At 44.2% G+C, this 27,029-nt stretch overlaps 1 protein-coding gene across 4 annotated transcripts in view; it reads right to left on the bottom strand.

Moving 5' to 3' along the window:
* The window catches only part of LOC110493210 (SLIT-ROBO Rho GTPase-activating protein 3), a 68,308-nt gene that overhangs the window by 22,253 nt on the left and 19,026 nt on the right, over positions 1 to 27,029 (bottom strand). For all 4 annotated transcript variants that reach the window (XM_036950127.2, XM_036950128.2, XM_036950129.2 and 1 more), the window contains exons 2-10: positions 24,153 to 24,348; positions 17,792 to 17,954; positions 15,714 to 15,776; positions 11,992 to 12,177; positions 11,531 to 11,659; positions 10,647 to 10,868; positions 8,473 to 8,574; positions 6,545 to 6,742; positions 4,338 to 4,422 (exon numbers count right to left, since the gene is read on the bottom strand). In XM_036950127.2, coding sequence (XP_036806022.1) covers positions 4,338 to 4,422; positions 6,545 to 6,742; positions 8,473 to 8,574; positions 10,647 to 10,868; positions 11,531 to 11,659; positions 11,992 to 12,177; positions 15,714 to 15,776; positions 17,792 to 17,954; positions 24,153 to 24,348 — 1,344 coding nt within the window. The remainder of the gene's footprint in view (positions 1 to 4,337; positions 4,423 to 6,544; positions 6,743 to 8,472; positions 8,575 to 10,646; positions 10,869 to 11,530; positions 11,660 to 11,991; positions 12,178 to 15,713; positions 15,777 to 17,791; positions 17,955 to 24,152; positions 24,349 to 27,029) is intronic.

Below are 27,029 nucleotides of genomic sequence, written 5' to 3'. Positions count from 1 at the left end.
GGTCAGTCTGAGGGGGAGGGAGGGAGCAGCGGTGAGGCTGCCTCTCACCCGACTCACCGTCCCCCGCCCTCCTTCCCTCCTCTCACCCGACTCACCGTCCCCCGCCCTCCTTTCACCCGACTCACCGTCCCCCGCCCTCCTTCCCTCCTCTCACCCGACTCACCGTCCCCCGCCCTCCTTCCCTCCTCTCACCCGACTCACCGTCCCCCGCCCTCCTTCCCTCCTCTCACCCGACTCACCGTCCCCCGCCCTCCTTCCCTCCTCTCACCCGACTCACCGTCCCCCGCCCTCCTTCCCTCCTCTCACCCGACTCACCGTCCCCCGCCCTCCTTTCACCTGACTCACCGTCCCCCGCCCTCCTTCCCTCCTCTCACCCGACTCACCGTCCCCCGCCCTCCTTCCCTCCTCTCGCCCGACACACCGTCCCCCGCCCTCCTTCCCTCCTCTCGCCCGACTCACCGTCCCCCGCCCTCCTTCCCTCCTCTCGCCCGACTCACCGTCCCCCGCCCTCCTCTCACCCGACTCACCGTCCCCCGCCCTCCTTCCCTCCTCTCACCGTCCCCCGCCCTCTTTCCCTCCTCTCACCCGACTCACCGTCCCCCGCCCTCCTTCCCTCCTCTCACCGACTCACTGTCCCCCGCCCTCCTTCCCTCCTCTCACCCGACTCACCGTCCCCCGCCCTCCTTCCCTCCTCTCACCCGACTCACCGTCCCCCGCCCTCCTTCCCTCCTCTCGCCCGACTCACCGTCCCCCGCCCTCCTTCCCTCCTCTCGCCCGACACACCGTCCCCCGCCCTCCTTCCCTCCTCTCGCCCGACTCACCGTCCCCCGCCCTCCTTCCCTCCTCTCGCCCGACTCACCGTCCCCCGCCCTCCTCTCACCCGACTCACCGTCCCCCGCCCTCCTTCCCTCCTCTCACCCGACTCACCGTCCCCCGCCCTCCTTCCCTCCTCTCACCCGACTCACCGTCCCCCGCCCTCCTTCCCTCCTCTCACCCGACTCACCGTCCCCCGCCCTCCTTCCCTCCTCTCACCCGACTCACCGTCCCCCGCCCTCCTTACCGTCCCCCGCCCTCCTTCCCTCCTCTCACCCGACTCACCGTCCCCCGCCCTCCTTCCCTCCTCTCACCCGACTCACCGTCCCCCGCCCTCCTTCCCTCCTCTCACCCGACTCACCGTCCCCCGCCCTCCTTCCCTCCTCTCACCCGACTCACCGTCCCCCGCCCTCCTTCCCTCCTCTCACCCGACTCACCGTCCCCCGCCCTCCTTCCCTCCTCTCACCCGACTCACCGTCCCCCGCCCTCCTTCCCTCCTCTCACCCGACTCACCGTCCCCCGCCCTCCTTCCCTCCTCTCACCCGACTCACCGTCCCCCGCCCTCCTTCCCTCCTCTCACCCGACTCACCGTCCCCCGCCCTCCTCTCACCCGACTCACTGTCCCCCGCCCTCCTTCCCTCCTCTCACCCGACTCACCGTCCCCCGCCCTCCTTCCCTCCTCTCACCCGACTCACCGTCCCCCGCCCTCCTTCCCTCCTCTCACCCGACTCACTGTCCCCCGCCCTCCTTCCCTCCTCTCACCCGACTCACCGTCCTCCGCCCTCCTTCCCTCCGCTGAGAAAAGGGGACAGTCTTCCAGCTGAAACTCAAGTCGCACTGCATTATTTCTGCCTAATGCAGCAAACCATGCTGTTACTCCTATGAAGTATTCCTGAATATTAAAAAGATACAAGACGCTAATAATAAAGTAAAATTATTGGAGCACTTTGCTATACTCATTCATAGCAGCTGCAGTGCTGGTTGTAACATGTGGAAGTAAGGAGAACGCATATTTTATGGCTTATAAAAAAGTGTTAACAGTACGGAATAACAACAAACAGGAACTTGCACATAAAAACAGCAGCTCTTTGCAGCAGCTCTTTGCTACATTCATTGAGTCTCTCTCTAGTCATGGAGAGAGTCTCACTCAATTGTCTCTCTCTAGTCATGGAGAGAGTCTCACTCAATTGTCTCTCTCTAGTCATGGAGAGAGTCTCACTCAATTGTCTCTCTCTAGTTTTGAAATCTCAGTATCAACTTTGCTGTGCGTTCAAGGCTTCTTTTTCCAGCCTATGGCTCGAGGAAACTGTGCAGACACGGTGATCTGAGCTATCCGATTGGACAGCGGTAGGACTATATGTGCACTTGATTTGCTCTCTGGGCTTGTCAGGAAGGTGGAGTTCTAACTTCAGACACATGAAATGGTTCAAAATGGGAACGTTTTGCCTTACCTGGCGCTAGGGCTGCAGAATCAAGTGCATCTACCGGCAACACAATGAAACAAATACAAAAAACAGGAACGCAAGGATTTATGTTCTTTTTTAAATTTTTTAATACAGAAACTCTTGGTGACCGACTAGGAATGCGATCGATCGCGATCGACCGGTTGGGGACCACTGGCCTATAGGCAGGCTCTCTCTGAGTTCCAAGTGCAATTTTTTTGCGTCCAATGGAACACGGTGTATCAATGTGTCCATATGGCAAAGGCTGGTGCTCTTGCATTAGTTGCGTTTTAACTTTTAGATTTGTATAATTTTCATTCAGATTTTTATGATTAACCACGTGAAAATCATTTTGAGAAACGAAAACGTTATTATTGGAATAAAACTGTTCCACAAAAATGCACATATAACAATAATTATAACTGGCACGCAGATCGATAGAAATGGTCGGATACATTGTAAGCCTCAAGCTGCCTAGGGTCTTAATGGTTGTTTATTATAAAACAAACTTGAGAAAGCGCGTGCACGCAGGGGGTCCGGTGAAGGAAACGGGCCCGCCTATAGAAATGAAATGCCCGTCCAATTGATTAGGTCTGGTCCCGGCCCTGCCTGCATCTCTACCTGTAGCCAGAGAAAAATTATATGGGGGGGGGGGGGGGGAGTCGACCACACACCCACTCATCCAATGACATAACATCCTCCCAGCAGTTGGCTAGCTAGCTAATGTTAGGCTCTCTGGTTTTAGCTTGCCAAATAAATATCTACATAAATAGATAAGCTAGCATATTAGCCACGTTATGACTGACTTGTGATCATTCCCCATGCTCGTCTGATTGTATTGGCATTCCCAGCCTTAGTTAGCTACATTCATCAATTTTCCCAAAAAAAATATTTAGTCATTGAAACTGAAACAGTACATACTGAATTGCTGAAGGAAGCCAACAATATACAAGGCCATCTGTGATTTACAACTAGATAGCGATATTTGTTGGACTTCCAAGAATTAGCAGAGATCCCACTCTGGAACTTTGATATGCCCGTAGAGTATATTATGTTCAACTATATATTGAAAAATGTGCCAAATCCTAAATGTTAGATAGGATAAAACTTTTATTTTGGCTCTAAACCACAGCATTTTGGATTTGAGATCAAATGTTTTATATGAAGCGACAGTACAGAATTTCACCTTTTATTTGAGGGTATTTTCATACACATTTCTTTCACCGTTTAGAAATGAAAGCACTTTATGTATCTTGTATCAACTTAAAAGGTGTCAAAAGTATTTAGTATTTGGTCCAATATTTCTAGCATGCAATGACTACATCAAGCTTGTGACTCTACACACCTTTTGGGGGCATTTGCAGTTTGTTGGGGTTGTGTTTCAGATTATGTTGTGACCAATAGAAATAAATGGTAAATAACATTTGCATTTGAGTGACTTTTATTGTAAATAGGAATATATGTTTCTGAGCACTTCTACATTACTGTGGATACTACCATGATTATGGATAATCATGACTGAATCGTTTATATTGATGAGTGAGAAAGTTAATAGGCATAAATATCATAAACTTCCCCTCCTAATAAAATGAAAACCTCTCATGTTATTGGTAATGGTGAAAAGTTAGCATGTCAGTCATAATTATTAACCATTTAATTCATTATCATATGATTGAACTTGTCCAAATACTTATGACACCTTCAAATGGGAGAACAAGATACATAAAATGCTTTCATTTCTAAACAGTAAAACAGATATGAAAATACCCTCAAAAAAAAGGTGACATTCTGTACTGTTGCCTCATATTAAACATTTGATCTCAAATCCAAAATGCTGGAGTATAGACCAAAATGTTAAGTTTTAGCTCACTGTCCAAATAAATACGTAGGGGAGTGTATACAATATGGTTCTCTTACTGGTAGCTGATTGCAGTTAAGTTTATTTAATAAAACAACAATGTTTGCTCCATAAGATGACTGGCAAGCTGCTGCTAGCGCTTTAAAAGGGCGGTGAAGGCCCAATGAACGGCATTGTGATCCAGAAGTGGCACAACAACATTGTAACAGGAGAGTTGTTCTCACCTTCTCCTAGCGTCTGCTTCAGTAGATCATGCTTGGCCTGTAGTTTAACTATAAGGTTGCTGCCATTCAGGTACTCTTTAAATTTCTATACAGGCAGAGAGAGACAGAGAATGCAAAGAGAGAGAGAAAGAGAGAGAGAGAGAGAGAAAATAATTTTACAATGTGTAATATGACATTTAGGGGACACTTTTATCCAAAGCAATTTATAGTAAGTAGTACAGTAAGTGAATTAATGTTTAATATGTAATCCTTGCAGGAATTGAACCTGCGACCGTGGCAATCCTAGCTAATGCCACACTCTTACAAACTGAGTCACACAGGACCACACTTGCAACTGTAGGCTACAGTCAGTGCTGCATTACAGCAAAGGTTAATTTCATATTTAATTTGCATGACTTGTATCAGCAAAGCCTGACGATAATACCAGTCAAATGAATTCACAACCAGATGGTTGCCTGTCTGAATTCCACAGGGCATAACGCTGCATAATGATGAACACTGGAGAAAGTCACTAAACTTGAGTAGCATAAGTACTCTAATATCAGTATGTAATTAATTAAGAAAGATGAAAAAAGCATTTCTAATGCACTGTAAGTTGTGTTAATACAATAATAATAATGTATGACACTATTATACTTTTTGTAAAGTAACTTATGTGATCCCTGTGGGAATTGAACCCATGATGACAATGTTCTGGGGCCAAGCTGGGCTGAGCTCCCTGCCATCACATACCTACATACCTACCTCACACATACCTACATTGACACAATTACAAATGCAAGTCTCTTGGGGTATGTCTCTATAAGCTTGGCACATCTAGCCACTGGGATTTTTTTCCCATTCTTCAAAGCAAAACTGCTCCAGCACTTTCAAGTTGGATGAGTTCCACTGGTGTACAACAAACTAAGTCATACCACAGATTCTGAATTGGATTGAGGTCTGGGCTTTGACTAGGCCATTCCAAGACATTTAAATGTTTCCCCTTGAACCACCTGAGTGTTGCTTTATCAGTATGCTTAGGGTCATTGTCCTGCTGGAAGGTGAATCTCCGTCCTAGTCTCAAATCTCTGGATGACTGAAACAGGTTTCCCTCAAGAATTTCCATGTATTTAGCGCCATCCATCATGGTTTCAATTCTGACCAGTTTCCCAGTCCCTGCCGATGAAAAACATCCCCACAGCATGGGATGGTGTTCTCGGGGTGATGCAAGGTGTTGGGTTTGCGCCAGACATAGGGTTTTCCTTGATGGCCAGAAAAGCTACATTTTAGTCTTATCTGACCAGAGTACTTTCTTCCATATGTTTGGGGAGTCTCCCACATGCCTTTTGGCAAACACCAAAAGTGTTTGCTTGCTTTTTTCTGGCCACTCTTCCGTAAAGCCCAGCTCTGTGGAGTGTACGGCTTAAAGTGGTCCTATGGACAGATACTCCAATCTCAGCTGTGGAGCTTTGCAGCTCCTTCAGGGTTATCTTTGGTCTCTTTGTTGCCTCTCTGATTAATGCCCTCCTTGCCTGGTCTGTGAGTTCTGGTGGGCGGCCCACTCTTGGCAGGTTTGTGGTGTTGCCATATTCTTTCCATGTTTTAATAATGGATTTAATGGTGCTCCGTGGGACATTCAAAGTTTATGATATTTTTTTTATAACCCAACCCTGATCTGTACTTCTCCACAACTTTGTCCCTGACCTGTTTGGAGAGCTCCTTGGTCTTCATGGTGCCGCTTGCTTGGTATTGCCCCTTGCTTGGTGGTGTTGCAGACTCTGAGGCCTTTCAGAACAAGTGTATATATACTGAGATCATGTGACAGATCATGTGACAAACAGATTGCACACAGATGGACTTTATATAACTAATTATGTGACTTCGGAAGGTAATTGGTTGCATCTTATTTAGGGGCAAAGGGGGTGAATACATATACATAGCAAAGGGGGTGAATACACATGCGCGCACCTCATTTCCGGTTTTTTCCATTTTTTTTCATTTCACTTCACCAATTTGGACTATTTTGTGTATGTCCATTACATGAAATCCAAATAAAAATCTATTTAAACAAAATACAAAAAACGCCAAGGGGGATGAAAACTTTTGCAAGGTACTGTACCAGGAAACATTCATACAAATGAGAAGAAAAAATGCTTTGTAAGCGTAGTTAGTTGTCAAAGCCAATCACAGTGAAGTCTTAAGTCAAGTGACTTATCAGAGCCACTCACAGTGAAGTAGAAGCCCTCCGTCTCCTGCTGGTTGGCTCGTCTCTTAGCAACGTTGACCTTGCTCATGTAGGAGTCGGACGAGGCAGACTTGACCGACTCAGTAGACTGGCTGTGCTGGAAAGCCTCAGACACATCAAAGTCCTCGACCGTCAGCATGTCCTGTAGCGTCTGCATGGTGGCATCCAGGGTCTTTCTTACCTAAGAAATACAAAAAGGGAAGAGTCATTATTAAACGGTGTCACAACATCAATATTCACAGTGTTTTCCTTGCACACAATGAGACTTCAATTGGAATTGTATAATGCTCTTAAATCTGTATGGGACTGTATCAACAGTGGACTAATGAAACAAATACCAAAAGATAGTTTGAGTCGATTTTTCCTTTAAGAGCTAAATGTAAAATTAAAAAACAAAATGTCCCACATCTACACTAGTATGACTTCTGCAGACACCATCTTGATCACAGTACTACATCCTACAACCGCTTGCATAATATATAATGTAAAGTTCAGTCAGCCCGGTAGGGGACATGTTTTCTGGTGTGAGTGTGTGACCGTGTGAAGATAATTAGGAAGATAACTGGTGTTCTGTCTGTGTGAGAGGGAGAGGAACTGAGCAGAGGGAGCACCTCCATATTCATAGGAGATAAGCTGAACGCATAGCACAAATATGGTGACCTTTACACACATCTGTCTGAATCACTGCAGCAGCATGAAGCCAGCAGGCAGGCAGACAGGCTCTGAAGCTGGAGGCCTGGATGTAGTGCTCATTGCTAGGGCCTGGCTGCCTGCCTGGTTTGGTGGGCGACGGGGAAGAGATGGAAGATGAGAGTCAACCCTAGGGCCACACCTTCGTCAGTTTAGAAGATGTATTGTGCATGAACACTGCTTGGGTGACAGTCCTCATAAAGTAGGGGCTCCCCTGCCCGCTTGTTAGATGAGAGGCGATCCCAGGGGCTACACTTTGCTTGTGAGAGAGAGTGTGTGTGAATGCATTATTGTGTGTGTGAATGTTTGTGAGAGGGAGGGACTGTGTGTGTGTGTGTGTGTGAGAGTGTGTACGCGCGCGCTTCATTATAGTGTGAGTAGGAGAACGCCTCCAGCCGACATGAGCATGGTCAACAGTACAGTAATGCAGTCAGTGTGTGGTTCACCAGAGCTGCTGAGGTCATCTGTTGGCCCTGAGTGGATATAAGCCTGTCTGTTTGAGTATTCATGATGTGCATCTAAACATGAGTCACAATGTTTGCCTATAGGCCTCTGCCTAGATGGATTTCTGAAGAGACAAGAAAAGACTGACAGTATATCAGTTTTAACATACTGAATGTTTCCATATCCTGTATGCATGTTTTTCCCTATAATGTTCAGCAGGACACAACTTGAGTAACACACAATAGTATCGGTATTGGATGAAGCTCAATGTTAAATTCAAATCTCCCTACTATCATATCTAAGCCAATATGATACCAATCTAGATGAAAAATCGCAAAGCAACTTGGAGGTACACAACACACTCCTCGCCTTTCATCATGAGCCGTCCGGCCGTTACCGGACTTTTTAACAGGGTTATTAGCAATTGAGTTTTAAGAGTATTTTCTGTGCCTACCTAGTCTAGACATCGGATTAAAACGAGACTATAGCGTCCATAAAGTGACCATTGGACTTCGGTTTTTGGGGGATTGACTAAGTTTGTGGGTTTAACATTTAAAAAACATAGACATGTATAATTTATCCTTCTCACTTGCTAATTTCTGTCTATTAAGAATCAACGATGTGGTACCTTTTTGTAACATTCTCTGACATGTACAATAAGGACAATACTCATGGCATTCCTATCTACAATGTTCCACAAGTTTTACCTACTGAACATGGCCCAGGTGGTAAGTTTGCTGACTCTGACCATGTGACCATGTTAGGGTTAGAGCTCACCTCCTCGTTCTCTATCTTGAGCGTGCCCAGGCGGGACTGGAGCTGGTGGTGACGCATCAGGAGCTCCGTCTGCACCGGCTGCTGGGCACTCACCTGACACACCTGGTGAAGATTGATTAGATTAGATGTATGGATACTGTAGATAGAGATCAGGGTTTCCGTTAAGAACATGTGGCGCCGGACAAGGTGATTTAAAGATTTAAATTGACTGGCCATTTGAGAAATTTACAGGACCCATATGCATTGGGGTCGTAACCCATTAGGGCGTCTACCCCCGTTGCTCAGAATGACAGAAATAACATTTACATGGTTGGGTTCTGAGAATAGGAAATATACTTTTTCATATCACTGAGAGAGAGAGAGAGAGAGAGAGAGGGTAATGTATAACGTTTACATTATTTCAGGATATGTTATTGTTAGCCATCAGGGATCCTATGGGAGGAGAAGAGAGACAGTCTGGTGCCAGTCACCATGACAGCCTTGCGTTGGTGAGGAGTGAGCACTTTGGGGTAGAGGCCAGGTCAGATGAAGTGAGGAAGAACAGATATCACTAAGGTTCTGTCTAGCAACAGAGATACATTGGTTGTTCAGATGGGTAGGAGGAGACACAGCATAGGAGAAAGAGTTAAACAATAGTGCTTGGGTGAATATGTTTTCATCGATTCAGCTGTTCGTTCCTTTGGGAAGAATAAACTTGGGTTTAAGCTTTCACAGTGTCCGTTGAGTTATTACTCTAATCAGAACCTAACAACATTATGGTAATTCATTTTAACAGAACATGCAACTCCTGCAATAAAGCAGCCAATAAAACGTAATTTTCAATCATTTGCGGGATTCTAAACAGTGAACCTGATGCCAGCGGTATATGACAGAGATGAAAATCTACTTAGAAAGACTAGGACGGGTTGCTAATATGACTAGGATTGTGCCTTTGGCTTCTGGACAACAAAAGAAAGTTGATATGAAAACCAATAGAACAGGAGAGAAATGGCATATGAGGAAGTCTTTCATAGGCAGCCCAGGTGGCAAAAGGCCTAGTTGATTATTGAGTTGCAGCTGTCAGTGAAAAAGCATATGTGTGAAGATGTGTATATTTTTAAATGTTGAGACAAGGGACGAAAATAAGACTACAGGCGCGTCTCTCTCCAGAACGCACTCAACTGTCTCCCACCAATTATTTTGAACATTCATTGTTTTATTTGCCCTTTGATTGTTCATCATGATCCATTCCCATGACATACTGTACGTCACCAGTAGTAAAATGTACCGTTAATGCCCGTCATTTGGTTACATTCATTTCTGTTAATGCATTGTATTACTAATTAGGCCTACAGTCATTTACCATTCTCATTCTTGGGGTGGAAATGCGTTTTGCAGAGTTCACAACCTGCTACACTTGTGAGAAACAAGTTTAGGTTAATTTCGTATTTATCATTTACGAGTTTTGCCAATATTTTTCATCATCTTTTGTTTGGAGTGCTCCATGTGAGCAATGAGCATGGGTCTGGTTTCTCTGTCTTGTTCATGTTGAGGGAGCAAGCACAGAAGTAGCCTACCTGGCCTGCTGCGCACATATGTAGGAAAGTGCCCATTTGGGGATGTTTTCTGCTGGTCTTAACTCACCATATCTACCACTAATAAGCTGAGCTTTTCAGTCATTATTTCTTCACCCCACACAGTAAGAGTAAGTCAATGAAGTCTTGTTTTAAAAAAAAAAAAACATCTTTGCAGATGATAGCCTAATAGTTCCTATTTGAAAATGATTTCCAGCAATCTCCTCCTCAATAATAACCAAGCCTCGGTGTGAAAGAGCAAAATACCATGATCTGATGATGCCATATATCCAGTGGAAAAGTCATAAAATACCTTTCCCTTGCACAAAAACAGCTGTCTGACCCAAGCTCACTGGCATGGGGAACCTTGAAGGCCTGGAATAGGCGAGTTGATAGAATGTTGCAAAGTTCACTAGAGACAGCTTCAGGCCAGACCCAGTTGATTGATTTGATACAATGTTGCACTTGAAACCTCAAGTCAAGACAGACAAAAGGAGCCAGAGAGGCTGAGTAGAGAGAAAATCTGCTTGAAAAAAAAACAGAACTTTCAGCAGTATATTTTCGACCCTGGCATTGCTGTTACAATCACCCCTCCAATCACGCACCCTCCGCCTCCCTCACCTCATCGCCCATGTGTGGCTGGTAGTCGAAGCGTGTGGGCGGGCAGAAGATCTGACTGTGCATGTCCATGACCCTGTGTTTGTCCCCTCTGACATCCATGGCATCCACGGCCCCCTCCAGCTGGTCCAGCCCCTCGTGGCGGGATGTCTCCAGGCTGTACTCTGCAGACAGGTAGGTCCTCAGGGTCCGCGCCAGGCTGGCATGGTAGCCCATGTCACAGCACTGGGGGGAGGCATGGACAACACGACACACAGTCATTACCATAGAAATAACTAACCCTTTCCCCAGGTCACAGACAGGGAAAATACACAGTCATTATGACAGCAATAACCATAAACCTCACCCAGGTTGGGATGAGTAGGAAAACTACCCAGTCATAAAAGTCACATTCACAATCATTGTTTTTTTTCCATCTAGAACCTGACAATCGTTCCTCAAATGTCTACTAAATATGTATACCAAATACTGTCATTACCATAGAATTAGAACTACTACAATGGAAATGTCTGTTCTAGTAATTATATTTCTATGGTTACCACCATTGGGAAGCACATAATGTTATTTCCCAAACCAATGGGGAGAGATACTGTGTCACGAGACGCTATTATGCTTCCATCTATCAAACTATCTTACTGTATCAATTATTCATTAAATCCATTGCAATCAATAAAATGCTAACTTCAAACAAAATAGGAGATACTGTGTCAGATGCTACTCTGCTTCAATCAATCAAACTATTGTATCTATTATTCATTGCAATCAATAGAACGCTAACTTTGAATAAAATACCCTGTTTTACAAGATGCTACTGGGCTTTTGTGTACCAAATGGATTCTACCATTCTCATGTTGTTGTAATCAGCATGTCCTGTACCACCCACTCACATCTATCATGTCAGAGACATCGTGGATGTAATATTTGGCCACCAGAGCATTGGTCGCGGCCAGGTTCAACAAATAGTCGTTCCGGGCTTTAGTGCACTTCAGCTTGTTTTCAGAGTATTTGGCTTGTCTCTGGGGAGAGAGGGAGAAGAAGAGAGGGAGACAGAGAGACAAAAATCAGTAAACCATAGATGATCTCTCTCTAAAAGGATTCTTATACCAAGGGTGTAAAACATTTTGTTCCATCTATGGAAGTCTAATCTGATCAAAATAATTTACATGCGACATATGAAACAAGAGGTCGAGTCTCACCACGGCAACAAAACCAGTTAATGTTTCTGGTCATTAGTATATACTGTACATTAACTGATTAAATGTCAGAGGCTAATGCATCCAAGTCCTCAGAGCTTTTACAGACAATTGGGAGAACACACACACACACACACACTCAGCCCAAGCCACACCTTCTCCTTCATCTTCTCCATCTTCTTGACGGAGCTGCGTCGCTGTGGGCGGTCGTCGTGGCGCATGAGGCTGGTGCTGACCTCATTGGCCTTGCCAATCTGCTTCTCTTCCTGTTTCTCCGCCTCCTTCAGCTTGCTCTCGGCGCTGACGCTCTCGGCGTGGTACATGTGGTAGGTCTTCATCACCTACCCAGGGACAGGAGGACGACAAGGGTTAGAGCGGTGTGTCAGTGTGAACATTAAAACAGGACATCGTACAGCACATTAAAACAGGACATCGTACAGCACATTAAAACAGGACATCGTACAGAACAATAAAACAGGACATCGTACTGCACATTAAAACAGGACATCGTACAGAACAATAAAACAGGACATCGTACAGCACATTAAAACAGGACATCGTACAGAACAATAAAACAGGACATCGTACAGAACAATAAAACAGGACATCGTACAGCACAATAAAACAGGACATCGTACAGCACAATAAAACAGGACATCGTACAGCACAATAAAACAGGACATCGTACAGCACAATAAAACAGGACATCGTACAGCACATTAAAACAGGACATCGTACAAAACAATAAAACAGGACATCGTACAGAACAATAAAACAGGACATCGTACAGAACAATAAAACAGGACATCGTACAGAACAATAAAACAGGACATCGTACAGAACAAAAAAACAGGACATTGTACAGAACAATAAAACAGGACATTGTACAGCACAATAAAACAGGACATCGTACAGCACAATAAAACAGGACATCGTACAGCACAATAAAACAGGACATCGTACAGCACAATAAAACAGGACATCGTACAGCACAATAAAACAGGACATCGTACAGCACAATAAAACAGGACATCGTACAGCACAATAAAACAGGACATCGTACAGCACATTAAAACAGGACATCGTACAGAACAATAAAACAGGACATTGTACAGCACAATAAAACAGGACATCGTACAGCACAATAAAACAGGACATCGTACAGCACAATAAAACAGGACATCGTACAGCACAATAAAACAGGACATCGTACAGCACAATAAAACAGGACATCGTACAGCACAATAAAACAGGACATCGTACAGCACAATAAAACAGGACATCGTACAGCACATTAAAACAGGACATCGTACAGAACAATAAAACAGGACATCGTACAGAACAATAAAACAGGACATCGTACAGCACAATAAAACAGGACATCGTACAGCACATTAAAACAGGACATCGTACAGAACAATAAAACAGGACATCGTACAGAACAATAAAACAGGACATCGTACAGCACATTAAAACAGGACATCGTACAGAACATTAAAAATCAACTACATGTACACGAAGTTCACGTCAAGGCTCGTGGTCTGGAAGTTGACATTGGTCACGAGACTAACTCAACGGAGTAACGAGGCAATACACTAAAACATCACGATAAGCGTGTAACAGACAACGTCAACGGGAGATTGGTTAGACGTGCATATCTAAAGTTAGGATTCGGCATACTAATCCGCGTGTCCTGTAAACGGAATGAGAACACAGAAAGGCAGCTACTGTCAAATCTGTTAAGGATTTGTGACCGGGTGCTAAAATTAGGTTACTTCTGTTCTGTTTCCCTCCCCTCACGCACTACAAACTCACCCTCTCTCTTACACGTCTCCTAGCAACTCTGACTGAGGTAATCGATGATGAGGAGAGCGCAAGTGAAACCAGCAGGAAGATTGTTGTAGCCAAGGTTACAGAGATCTTTTTCTCGAGCAGAGTCACAGAGAACCTTTCCTCATTCCTCTGGCTGCTGCTGGGTGTGAAACAAGAGAGGAGCCTTTGGTTCTGACTTGAAGTTAGATCAAGCTGGGGACGTGTTGAAGCCGAGCTGGCGCTCAATTGTGCATTATGCATCAACACTGTACATAAAACATGTACCAGTATGTACAAGTACTAGCTATTAACTATGTCACCGACTGCGTGCAGGTGAACGTATAATGAGGCGTACATATGATAAAAAGCAAAATCAATGAAAATCTGCATCATTCTGTTGTATGTCATGCAGAATCATTCTTCATGCGGCCATTTAGTGCATTTAAAGCCCAGGCATTTTCAATTGGTTGCATGCTTGCTGCTGCACATTGTGGTCGTGTTATTTTACCAATGCTCACTGGCCTGCCTACAACACTTAAATATCTATCTGAGGGATGTGAATGGACAGACACTGCATGTGTCGACACGAGTCAGTCACAGCCACTCTATGTCCATTTCAACACAGTGTTCCAACCAAAACAAACGAACAGGATCAACATTCTAATACAATTGATATAATACCAGCCTCTGTAACGTGGCTGCTGGTTTAGCTGTCTGGCTGGTGGACAATGTCATTCTCTACATATTGATTGTAATCCAGGACTCTGGCTAAACAGCCGATAGAGTCCATACTGTCTGTGTTACAGAGCAATGCCCTGGCATGCCAGAAATAGGCATCACATTTCACAAATGAGTGCCTTCCTGTCACAAACACACATTCACGCATGCACAAGCACACACATCAAATCACACAACGTCAGGAAGACAAAAGAAGCTGATCGTGGACTACCCCAAAGCCATAAGACTGTTGAACAGTTAATTAAACACCTACCTACATGTACATTGTACTTCAAATCAATCAATCACCTAACCAAACCTACACGTACATATTACCTAAATCCATCACCCCAACTACTTCGTACCCCAGTACACGACTCGGTACTGGTACTCCTTGTATATAACTTATATATAGCCTCGCTATTGTTATTTTATTGTGTTACTATTTTCTTTTAATCCATTTGTAATGTTCTTACTTTTTAACTGCATTGTTGGGAAAGGGCTTGTGAGTGTAAAGTGTAAAGTCTACACTTGTTGTATTCGGCGCATGAGACAAATGCAATTTGATTTGGTTTCATCAAATCAAACTGAAACATAACCTGGGAAAGGTGTCTTTGCGCATTCATGATTGTGTGCATTTTCTTATGCATACTCTTCATGTACACATTCAATTCACAGACAGAAGAGAAGGATGCCAATTAACTTTAACAACAGATCTGTGTTTGATCCTGTGTAGCACGGGCTGAATATGTAAATATGTGACGACGCACCTTGGCAGCGAGCAGACCTCCACTGCAGTGGAAACTGCTGAGTCGGCTTGGAGCAGAGCCAATGGCAAGTACAGTTTCTCCTTCAACTACAACTTCTCTCACAGCGGGAGGAAAAATGCTAATTCTTAATGTCCTCCAGGGCAGAAAGAAATGACCTGTGCAGCAAGGCTGTGCTGCTGGAGTGCTGATAACGCTATTCTGCTCTGGGCAGATCCTGGGCAACCCAGAGACAACAGAGCAGAGAGTCAGAGGGTCTGAGGTGGGTCTAGCGGAATGGCGTAAGCTTCAGGAGGCTAACTAACAAACATGGGGAGTGGATGGAAGGAGACACTTTACAGTACAAAGAGATTGCGGAAGAGAAAAGGAAGGAGAGAGAGAGAGAGAAAAAAGAGCAAGGCCGAGAGCGTGAGAAAGAAAGAGGGGAAAGAGAGAGAGAGAGAGCGGCAAGAGAGAGAGACAGACAGAAAGAAAGAAAGAGGGGCGAGAGAGAGCGAGAGAAAGAAAGAGGGGCGAGAGAGGCAACAGAGAGAGAGACAGAAAGAAAGAGGGACGAGCGAGAGAGTGACATGTTTACTCACAGTGTAGAGCTCATTCGTGACTTTTACCAACTCCTCGTGCATCTGCACCCCGATGTCTTTGCTCTGAAAAGAAGCAGAGGAAGCATGAAGTGTGCAAATCAATCTCACAGGTGACAGGAAGAACATGTTTACCATTAACAGACCTGGTTGTTTCCCTGAGGCATGAATACATCGCTTTCCCCGGGATTATGTGTCTGTATGGAAGAGACGCGTTTCCCTTTGACGTGTCTGTATGGGAAAGATGACTGAACACCACGACATGTTGTTTCTCTCTATTTATGAAAAAGGCTGTGTACAGGCAGGCAGCTAATAGACGAGGAAGTATGGAAGGCAGAGTGGTTTAAATAATCCTGTACGAGTAGGAACGGTATTCCTCTTCAGTAATACACTACAGAGTGTGTTACTGGTTAAAAGAGCAGTATTTAGGCGTCAGTGGTGGTAGGTTGTCACGGCCATGGGTTGTTATGCCCAGCAGCAGTGAGTTAGGCCTAATGAACTCCACTTTCCTCAGAGATTGGTGCTATGGCAGCAACACTACATTTATGCATATAAGAACAACTTAAACAGTATTCATTAGCATTATTTTTAGTTTAGTATATTCATGTTGCACAATATTTGCTTCTACATTGAACCCGGATGGTATGTGGTATGGAATGCATAGATCAGGGATCAGCCCAGGACGATTTTTTTCTTGAGCGGATGATCGGCGGGCCGGAACAATTACAAATCGTTTGTAGACTGAAAATTGACCTCAAAAAGCCCACACAGATATAACATATGACTAAAATAACCATTTCAAACCATGCTAACATTGGTCTCTTAGTGTGGGAATACCTGAGGACAGATTTGCAAAATTAAAATAACTTTGGAGCTGATTTCCTGGTGTTTTTACAGTCACGGCCATGTGACTGCCCTTAGATGGTTGGTTGCACTTAGGTGCAACCATGACAAAACAAAAAAAAATATCAGAAAATGTGAGGGGCCAAATAATACCACCTGTGGGCCAAATCCATCAGTTGGGGAACCCTGGCATAGATGGTGCTACTGCTATCATCCTTGACATTGTAACAGACTTTACACCACAACTCAACAGCAGTGGGAGAGATTTTATCATTTTTCAACAGGAAATTACTCAGCCGCCTGTCTCTGAGCTGCCCACCAGGCAGCAACAACTCAGCCCACCAGGCAGGAACAACTCAGCCCACCAGGCAGGAACAACTCAGCCCACCAGGCAGGAACAACTCAGCCCACCAGGCAGGAACAACTCAGCCCACCAGGCAGGAACAACTCAGCCCATTAGGCAGGAACAACTCAGCCCATTAGGCAGGAACAACTCAGCCCACCAGGCAGGAACAACCCACCAGGAAAGAGTAACCCAGCCTCATCACGGCTCCCCCTGACAGCATATCCATTCCCAGAGGACATAAATCATGTGAGACCTCAGCCGGTTGCTGTGGATCGATACTGATCTGTGCTTCCCCCAGCCAGACCGTTCCATCATACTGTAGTCCCTGAACCATGGCCACTCTCTGCTCTAACTCTCTCTCTGAGACATGCTTTATAGCTCTGATGGGTCCTAGGCTATAGCTAATGTGTATACTTAGGTGAAGATTAACAGGGACATTTCATGCAGCAATGTATCCTTCAGTCATTTAATGACATGAAAATTGCAGGATAGAAGCTGAGATTATACTTGTAGTTTGTTTACCAGATGTAGTTTCTTTACCACTTTAGAAAGACAAAGATGTTGTGAAGAACAGGAAACGCTGGAGGAGGGAGCAGGTGACACAGAGAAAGGGAAGAAAAGACATTTGAAGGTGGGGAACACATCTCTCAGCTGTAGGTCTGCCATCCAGAGGTAGACAGGGTTGGTACTAGCCCAGCCTGACAGCACATACTGTAGGTTAATATCCCAGGCGTGTGTGTGTAATCACCCCTATGTGCTTCCACTTCATCTTTCCCTCCTTCAAATTCCTTTCCTTTCCCTGTATCACCTGCGTCCTCCTCCAGCTTCTGTGTGCATGTGCTTGTGGTGTGTGCTTGTGGTGTGTGAGTGGGGGGGGGGGGGGGATCCTGACCTTTTTGAAAAGTCTGATGACATCCTCTCCGACGTGTGCCAGGCGGAAGATGACGTTGTTGTTGTAGAGGTCACTGAGGGTAGCATGATCTCTGCTCTCTCTCCTTGTCTGGTTCAGAACCAAGTACCAACAGTTCACTGTCGACAGCAGGTTCTGGTCCTTCCTGGAAATAACGGGGGGGGGGGGGGGGGTGTTAATGCAACCAACATTATTGCTTGTCCCCACTATCGTTTAGCTATTGGAATCTACCAGTGTAGTTTAGCAGATACTAGTGTGGAAATTAACAGCAGAGAAAGTGAGGTGTTGTTAAATGAAAGCCTGTAGGTGAGATGAAGCTTTGATGTGGAGATGAGATATACGTTTATCACATTCTCTTCATTTCCTGTAGAGGAGGAAAAGGAAGTAGCACACAGTGAAAGAAGGAAGCTAAGTCTCACCACCACAGTCAGATAGACGTCTTCAGCTGAGCATGCTGACTGAAGTAACATTGTGTGAGGGGGGAGATATCTTTTATATTATGACATTTTGCTAAGCATGCACCGCTCTGCATATCACAATCAAAAGCCTATTTGAAGGAACCTCTAGTATTTTCTACAAACCCATCAATAACCACAGGTTGAGTAATGAACAAGTGACTTAGGAGGAGTCTGCACAACGACAGCAAGCTAACCAGTCATATAGCATTACACCACTCAGAATAAACTGCATGACATTGCTTCAAGAGAACGGTTCGCCCTTTTCTTTAATGCGATGTCATTTTTAAAATGAAACGATAGTGTACAGTTCGAGGTTCCTCTCCTTAATTATTACTGACACATCATAATGCATATCAGAGTCTTCCACAGGAGCAGAGTCTTGATCTCAGTCAGTCTCTCCAAGTCAGGGTTGGGGTCAATTACAATTGAAGGCAGTCAATTCAAGAACGGATTTGAATTAAAAATAATAACAAATAATAATAAATATATATTACATATAATTTTTTTAAATTGCAATTACTTTTCAGTGTATAGAGAAGTGATTGCAAAACTTGTTTTTGTATTATTGTATGAGAATTTACTTCCTGAATTGACTGCCTTCCATTTCAAATTGACTCAAACCCTGCTCAAAATCTTTCCCACTCTGGGGGCTCCTGACTCCAGTCTCTCCAACCATACAAGTGAAAAGATGTCAAAACAGACCATAAAAAGAATAAGGAAAGAAGTTCCTGGCGTGGATAGTTAAAAGAGACTAGCTTTAATATGTTGCTCCGGGTAGCCTAGGCTACTCCACAGCCCACACCTCTGGGGCTCTCGTCAGGTCCTTCCTTTTTATCCAGCATCCTTTGAATAGAAAGTCCCCATAGCTTCCCTATCTATGGTGGAGGATGTGAATGATTGATCCTGGACATACAGTCGGCTTTCAGGAACTCAATTGGGGCCCGACCCAGCAAGTAGCTCTGCACTGAATCAAAGTAAACTATCTTGGCAGAATTATAGTCTAAGAAGTTCTTATAGAGGTTATATACTCTAAGAGCTATCTCTGAGCTGTCCATTGCAGATAACAGACCACTACCAGCAGGGGACCAACACGTGCAGTGATCTGCACTGCACGGAACTGGAGATGGTATAATGACCCTTTTCCCCATGCATGCATTCTTCTCGAGCAACTTGAAAACTTTTTTCTGTTTGTCCATGCGCCTCTTCTTTTATTGAGTTTGACACTGAAATGAAAACCTGGAAATATCAAAAGATCAAAACTGATAAAAAGGGAAGGAGACCACTGAAGGTTTGAGGAAATAAAAAGAGAGCGCGCTCTGGAGCGAGGGCGGGAGAAGAGGGAGGCATGGATGGAATTATTAAACATGGAGATTCTAGCAGCCAAGTGAGTGCAGCACTCGGTGAGTTCTGAATCACACCTTTGAAAGACAGAAATAATGATTGCCATTTAATGTGAGGAGGGTGCAACTGGGACAATTGGGTGTCGAGAGAGGATAATAGAGAAAGATAAGAAAATTGAGAAGGAGAGGAGAATAGAGAAAGAGGGGAGAATGATCGATGTATTCTCTGATAGTGGAATCTATATGGATGAGATACCGTGTAGACTAAAACCAATTGACCATAGAGGAAGCTACTCAAAAAGCCAATGAGGATGTCAAGCAAGGGGATGCATAGTCAAGTCAAGTGCAAGAGTAAATAAGGACATGTCTGTCTCTGTGTGTGTGTCTCTCTCTCTCTCTCTGCGCGCGTGTGTGATATATATATATATATATATATTATATATATAATATATATATATATTATATATATTATATATATTATATATTATATATTATATATTATATAAAATAAATAAATAAATAAATAAATAAATAAATAAATAAATAAATAAATAAATAAATAAATAAATAAATAAATAAATATATATATATATATATATATATATATATATATACATACACACACACACACACTGCTCAAAAAAATAAAGGGAACACTAAAATAACACATCCTAGATCTGAATGAATGAAATATTATTATTAAATACTTTTTTTTTTTCATAGTTGAATGTGCTGACAACAAAATCACACAAAAATGATCAATGGAGATCAAATTTATCAACCCATGGAGGTCTGGATTTGGAGTCACACTCAAAATTAAAGTGGAAAACCACACTACAGGCTGATCCAACTTTGATGTAATGTCCTTAAAACAAGTCCAAATGAGGCTCAGTAGTGCGTGTGGCCTCCACGTGCCTGTATGACCTCCCTACAACGCCTGGGCATGCTCCTGATGAGGTGGCGGATGGTCTCCTGAGGGATCTCCTCCCAGAACTGGACTAAAGCGTCCGCCAACTCCTGGACAGTCTGTGGTGCAACGTGGCGTTGGTGGATGGAGCGAGACATGGTGTCCCAGATGTGCTCAATTGGATTCAGGTCTGGGGAACGGGCGGGCCAGTCCTTAGCATCAATGCCTTCCTCTTGCAGGAACTGCTGACACACTCCAGCCACATGAGGTCTAGCATTGTCTTGCATTAGGAGGAACCCTGGGCCAACCGCACAAGCATTTGGTCTCACAAGGGGTCTGAGGATCTCATCTCGGTACCTAATGGCAGTCAGGCTACCTCTGGCGAGCACATGGAGGGCTGTGTGGCCCCCCAAAGAAATGCCACCCCACACCATGACTGACCCACTGCTAAACCGGTCATGCTGGAGGATGTTGCAGGCAGCAGAACGTTCTCCACGGCGTCTCCAGACTGTCACGTCTGTCACATGTGTTCAGTGTGAACCTGCTTTCCTCTGTGAAGACCATAGGGCGCCAGTGGCGAATTTTCCAATCTTGGTGTTCTCTGGCAAATGCTGCACGGTGTTGGGCTGTAAGCACAACCCCCACCTGTGGACGTCGGGCCCTCATACCACCCTCATGGAGTCTGTTTCTGACCGTTTGAGCAGACACATGCACATTTATAGACTGCCATTAGGTACCGAGATGAGATCCTCAGACCCCTTGTGAGACCATATGCTCGTGCGGTTGGCCCAGGGTTCCTCCTAATGCAAGACAATGATAGACCTCATGTGGCTGGAGTGTGTCAGCAGTTCCTGCAAGAGGAAGGCATTGATGCTAAGGACTGGCCCGCCCGTTCCCCAGACCTGAATCCTGCTGGAGGTCATTTTGCAGGGCTCTGGCAGTGCTCCTCCTGCTCCTCCTTGCACAAAGGCGGAGGTAGCGGTCCTGCTGCTGGGTTGTTGCCCTCCTACGGCCTCCTCCACGTCTCCTGATGTACTGGCCTGTCTCCTGGTAGCGCCTCCATGCTCTGGATACTATGCTGACAGACACAGCAAACCTTCTTGCCACAGCTCGCATTGATGTGCCATCCTGGATGAGCTGTAAATCAGTGTTGCTTCCTAAGTGGACAGTTTGATTTCACAGAAGTGTGATTGACTTGGAGTTACATTGTGTTGTTTAAGTGTTCCCTTTATTTTTTTGAGCAGTGTATATACATTCATATATACAGTGCCTTGCGAAAGTATTCGGCCCCCTTGAACTTTGCGACCTTTTGCCACATTTCAGGCTTCAAACATAAAGATATAAAACTGTATTGTTTTGTGAAGAATCAACAACAAGTGGGACACAATCATGAAGTGGAACGACATTTATTGGATATTTCAAACTTTTTTAACAAATCAAAAACTGAAAAATTGGCCGTGCAAAATTATTCAGCCCCCTTAAGTTAATACTTTGTAGCGCCACCTTTTGCTGCGATTACAGCTGTAAGTCGCTTGGGGTATGTCTCTATCAGTTTTGCACATCGAGAGACTGAAATTTTTTCCCATTCCTCCTTGCAAAACAGCTTGAGCTCAGTGAGGTTGGATGGAGAGCATTTGTGAACAGCAGTTTTCAGTTCTTTCCACAGATTCTCGATTGGATTCAGGTCTGGACTTTGACTTGGCCATTCTAACACCTGGATATGTTTATTTTTGAACCATTCCATTGTAGATTTTGCTTTATGTTTTGGATCATTGTCTTGTTGGAAGACAAATCTTCGTCCCAGTCTCAGGTCTTTTGCAGACTCCATCAGGTTTTCTTCCAGAATGGTCCTGTATTTGGCTCCATCCATCTTCCCATCAATTTTAACCAACTTCCCTGTCCCTGCTGAAGAAAAGCAGGCCCAAACCATGATGCTGCCACCACCATGTTTGACAGTGGGGATGGTGTGTTCAGCTGTGTTGCTTTTACGCCAAACATTACGTTTTGCATTGTTGCCAAAAAGTTCAATTTTGGTTTCATCTGACCAGAGCACCTTCTTCCACATGTTTGGTGTGTCTCCCAGGTGGCTTGTGGCAAACTTTAAACAACACTTTTTATGGATATGTTTACGAAATGGCTTTCTTGCCACTCTTCCATAAAGGCCAGATTTGTGCAATATACGACTGATTGTTGTCCTATGGACAGAGTCTCCCACCTCAGCTGTAGATCTCTGCAGTTCATCCAGAGTGATCATGGGCCTCTTGGCTGCATCTCTGATCAGTCTTCTCCTTGTATGAGCTGAAAGTTTAGAGGGACGCCCAGGTCTTGGTAGATTTGCAGTGGCCTGATACTCCTTCCATTTCAATATTATCGCTTGCACAGTGCTCCTTGGGATGTTTAAAGCTTGGGAAATATTTTTGTATCCAAATCCGGCTTTAAACGTCTTCACAACAGTATCTCGGACCTGCCTGGTGTGTTCCTTGTTCTTCATGATGCTCTCTGCGCTTTTAACGGACCTCTGAGACTATCACAGTGCAGGTGCATTTATACGGAGACTTGATTACACACAGGTGGATTGTATTTATCATCATTAGTCATTTAGGTCAACATTGGATCATTCAGAGATCCTCACTGAACTTCTGGAGAGAGTTTGCTGCACTGAAAGTAAAGGGGCTGAATAATTTTGCACGCCCAATTTTTCAGTTTTTGATTTGTTAAAAAAGTTTGAAATATCCAATAAATGTCGTTCCACTTCATGATTGTGTCTCACTTGTTGTTGATTCTTCACAAAAAAATACAGTTTTATATCTTTTTGTTTGAAGCCTGAAATGTGGCAAAAGGTCGCAAAGTTCAAGGGGGCCGAATACTTTCGCAAGGCACTGTATATTAATATATATATGTGTCTCTCTCTGTGTGTGTGTGTGTGTGTGTGTATGTATATATAGGCCCACTCACTGGGGATCCAGTCCCACCTACTGGGGAGCCAGGCCCAGCCAATCTGAATGAGTTTTACCACACAAAAGGGCTTTATTACAGACCAAAATACTACTCTGTTTCATAAGCTATCCGGGTGGCTGGTCTCAGACAATCTCGCAGGTGAAGAAGCCGGATGTGGAGGTCCTGGGCTGTGGTTGTGAGGCCGGTTGGACATACTGCCAAATTCTCAAAAACGACATTGGTAGAGAAATTAACATTATCTGGCAACAGCTCTGGTGGACATTCCTGCAGTCAGCATGCCAATTGCGCACGCTCTCAAGACATCTGTGGCATTTTAGAGAGGCCTTTTATTGTCCCCAGCACAAGGTGCATCTGTGTAATGATCCTGCTGTTTAATCAGCTTCTTGATTTTCCACACCTGTCAGGTGGATGGATTATCTTGGCAAAGGAGAAATGCTCACTAACAGGGATTTAAACAAATTTGTGCCCAAAATTGTTGAGAAATACACCTTTCTTGCATATGGCAAATTTCTGGGACCTTTTATTTCAACTCATGAAACATGGGACCAACACTTTACACGTTGCGTTTATATTTTTGTCAAGTATATATCATTTCTGTTTATCATACAGTCCTACGATAAGACAATAGCACAATTACAGGGTTACCAGACAGACCGTACACACAACACAACAATACTCACTTAAAGTGCTGATGTTCCCTGGAGGAGCGTATCTTGCCGGAGAAGCGCTCGGCCAGTTTGTCCAGGCCTCTGGAGTACTCCAACTGCAGCTCGGCCTTGCGGCGGAAGAATTCCTGTAGGTCCTGCAGAAGCTGTAGCCGGGACTCCGACTGCTGCTCAAGACATCGGAACTGCTCCACCAACTGGTTACGGATCTCTGCCAATTAGAAAGGAGGAAAGCACACCTTCAAAAGAGGGGCAGTGTGAAAAAGGTAAACGTGTCTTGCGGTTGTAAGGGTGGGCAGGCAGGAGGCAAAGGTACATACAAGAGAACAAACAAAAACTCATTTCTCCAAATAAATGTTTAAAGTGTGTGCCGTGCACGTGTTGGATCTTGCTGTCCTCTGCCTATGGAGAGTGCTCTATGCTTCCTGCTGGGGTGTCACTGTCTATAATGTGTTATGCTGGGCTCTCCATGCTTGCTGTTGAATACTGTAGCTAAGGTGCTGGCCTGCTCAGGCCAGGGTTGTGAGCCAGAAGCCAGCACAGCGAGATAGAGAGCCGACTATATCAGCATCCCCCCCTCACACTGTGTCAGCCCATATAGATCACAAGCCTCATTACATTAAATCATCTTTTAGAGACTCAAGTCACAGTAAGCCACTGTGGCACTGGTAACTCTGCTGATGTGAGGGCTTTGGAGATACAGGCGTTCAGTAGCTACACATAAGTAGTACATAACTATTGATGATTACTATGCAAAGCTGTGTTAATATTCCTATTGGTAACCTCTTCAAATATTATAGGGTATAGTATAGGCTTTGGGCGGTACACCAAATACACCGTATACCGGGGTATTTGGAAATACCGTTGAAACTATTTATTTGAAGTTTTTCAATAAATGTATATTTTTTAGCTGCTTAAATAAATACCTGCAGTCAACTTGTGCAATACGTTAGGAGATAAAGCAGATGATGTTCTTCATTTCACCTGTCACATTATTTTACATTATGAAGCTTACCGCAGTTCCTCAGAACAGTGGAGCCAGTCATGTGTTTGTTTGCAAATAGTACAACAGCAGAAACGGGAGCAGGTGAGACCAGCTGTGTATTGACAGGGGTCGCGTTTTATATCTAAAGTCTGTGGGGTTTTTTTTTTTTTTCAATAGAGTAAATCAGGGATGTGCAACTATAGTTTTCCTTCACAGGAAATACATTAGTGCAACACATTCGGGAGAAAGAAATGCTTCATTTTCATCAGAAGACAACAGAAGCGCAACAGTATTTGGCTGGCAGCCACACAAGTAAATGAGTTTACAATGAAAAAGCAAGATCTTTTTTTGTAAAACCAATGCATGGCCATTATATTTCAATGTTTAACATTGACATAATGTAGCCAGCTACATTTCCTAAAGTTTTGCTTAAAGTTATGACGATATGAAAATCTGGATAGCGCCCAACCCTAGTTTGATATGCTGCTTAAAAGATACACTTAAATCAATGGCAATGTGAGACTGCAAAGGGTTCTACATTGCGTGTTATTTTAAGGTTAAATTTAGCCATACGCCATTAACTCATTATTCCACTCAAGAGGTATTTTGATTATAATTGAAGAATGCTGACCAAAAATGATTGGAATTTTCACCCATTCTTTGACTTCGAATACGAGCATAGTTTGGAAACCGCCGAAAGCTTGTAGCTCAAAGAATGTGTGCCATTTTAAAATGACAAACTTGCAGAACAATGTGTCGATCTCAGAAGGCTGCCCTGACCTACATCCTATTCTCCATCCTGTCTGCCTAAATCAGTCAGACATGCATCTCGCGTCTAAAGGCTCCTACTGCAGCTATAAACACACACACACACACACACTCAGAGAGACTGACATTCACTCACACGCATGCAGACAGAGAGACACACATGCAGCTCTGTAAAATCCAATGACTCACTTACAGTGCAGTTAGTAGCACAATACAAATATCCAAATAATAATGTAAAAAAAAACAACAGTATTCGAGATTTTAGATTCTGTAGATGAACAGATGGTCCACAGCATTTCCATAATGTGGTGATGAACTGATCTTTTCTCTTGATTCCCTTAACAGAACCAGTCCAAGTGATTAAGCAATATGGAGATCATGATTGAACCCCTCCAAGTCTCCAGCTTGGCAGCCTTTACCCATCATGCACTACCCAGCAAACAGACAGGAAGTCTTTAGAAAACGCATCAATGAACCAGATTATACTGCCCCTTGCATATAAAAGGCACTTTTGTTTACTTCTCAATGGGGTTTTTGTATTGATGAATAAAGCAGCACAAAAATAGCAAGAGTGTGTGTGTGTGTGTTAGTAAAAGTGTGTGCCTTCTATTTCTTGGCCAGCTTGTTGGAAATGTATCCCTCGTGGTCTCCATGGCTGCCTGGATAAGGAACCCTGGATGCATCTCCACTAGCCTGGCCCAGAGTTCCACTTCTGTGTTCCACTTCTGCGTTCCATTCCCTCCCAGCAGCCCTTCTGTTTATTAGCATAATGGGCTGGGACAAGGGCAACTTTGAGGTTGCGTCTCAAATGGCACCATATTCCAAATGGCAACCTATTCCCTATGTAGTGCGCTGGTCAAAAGTAGTGCACCACATAGGGAATAGGGTGCCATTTGGACCACCATCTGAGTCTCTCAATAAACAATTAATAGTCTTGGCTAAGGTGTATGTAAACTTCCGACTTCAACTGTATGTGCTGCTGAAAGGAGGGTCAGTGGGGAAAAATGACGGTCCTGCTGCCAGCCAGCTTCACTACCCCATGTGTAAAAATAGAGCATCAAACAACATGATTTCCTCTTATTATGTAAAAGTAATACTACCCGCATCCAACTATCAGTTTATGGGTAATTTATAATAAA

This window comes from Oncorhynchus mykiss, chromosome 17 (assembly GCF_057628025.1).
Source record: "Oncorhynchus mykiss isolate SJ-2025 chromosome 17, ASM5762802v1, whole genome shotgun sequence".
NCBI lineage: Eukaryota > Metazoa > Chordata > Actinopteri > Salmoniformes > Salmonidae > Oncorhynchus > Oncorhynchus mykiss.
This window is presented reverse-complemented; position numbering and strand designations above follow the sequence as displayed.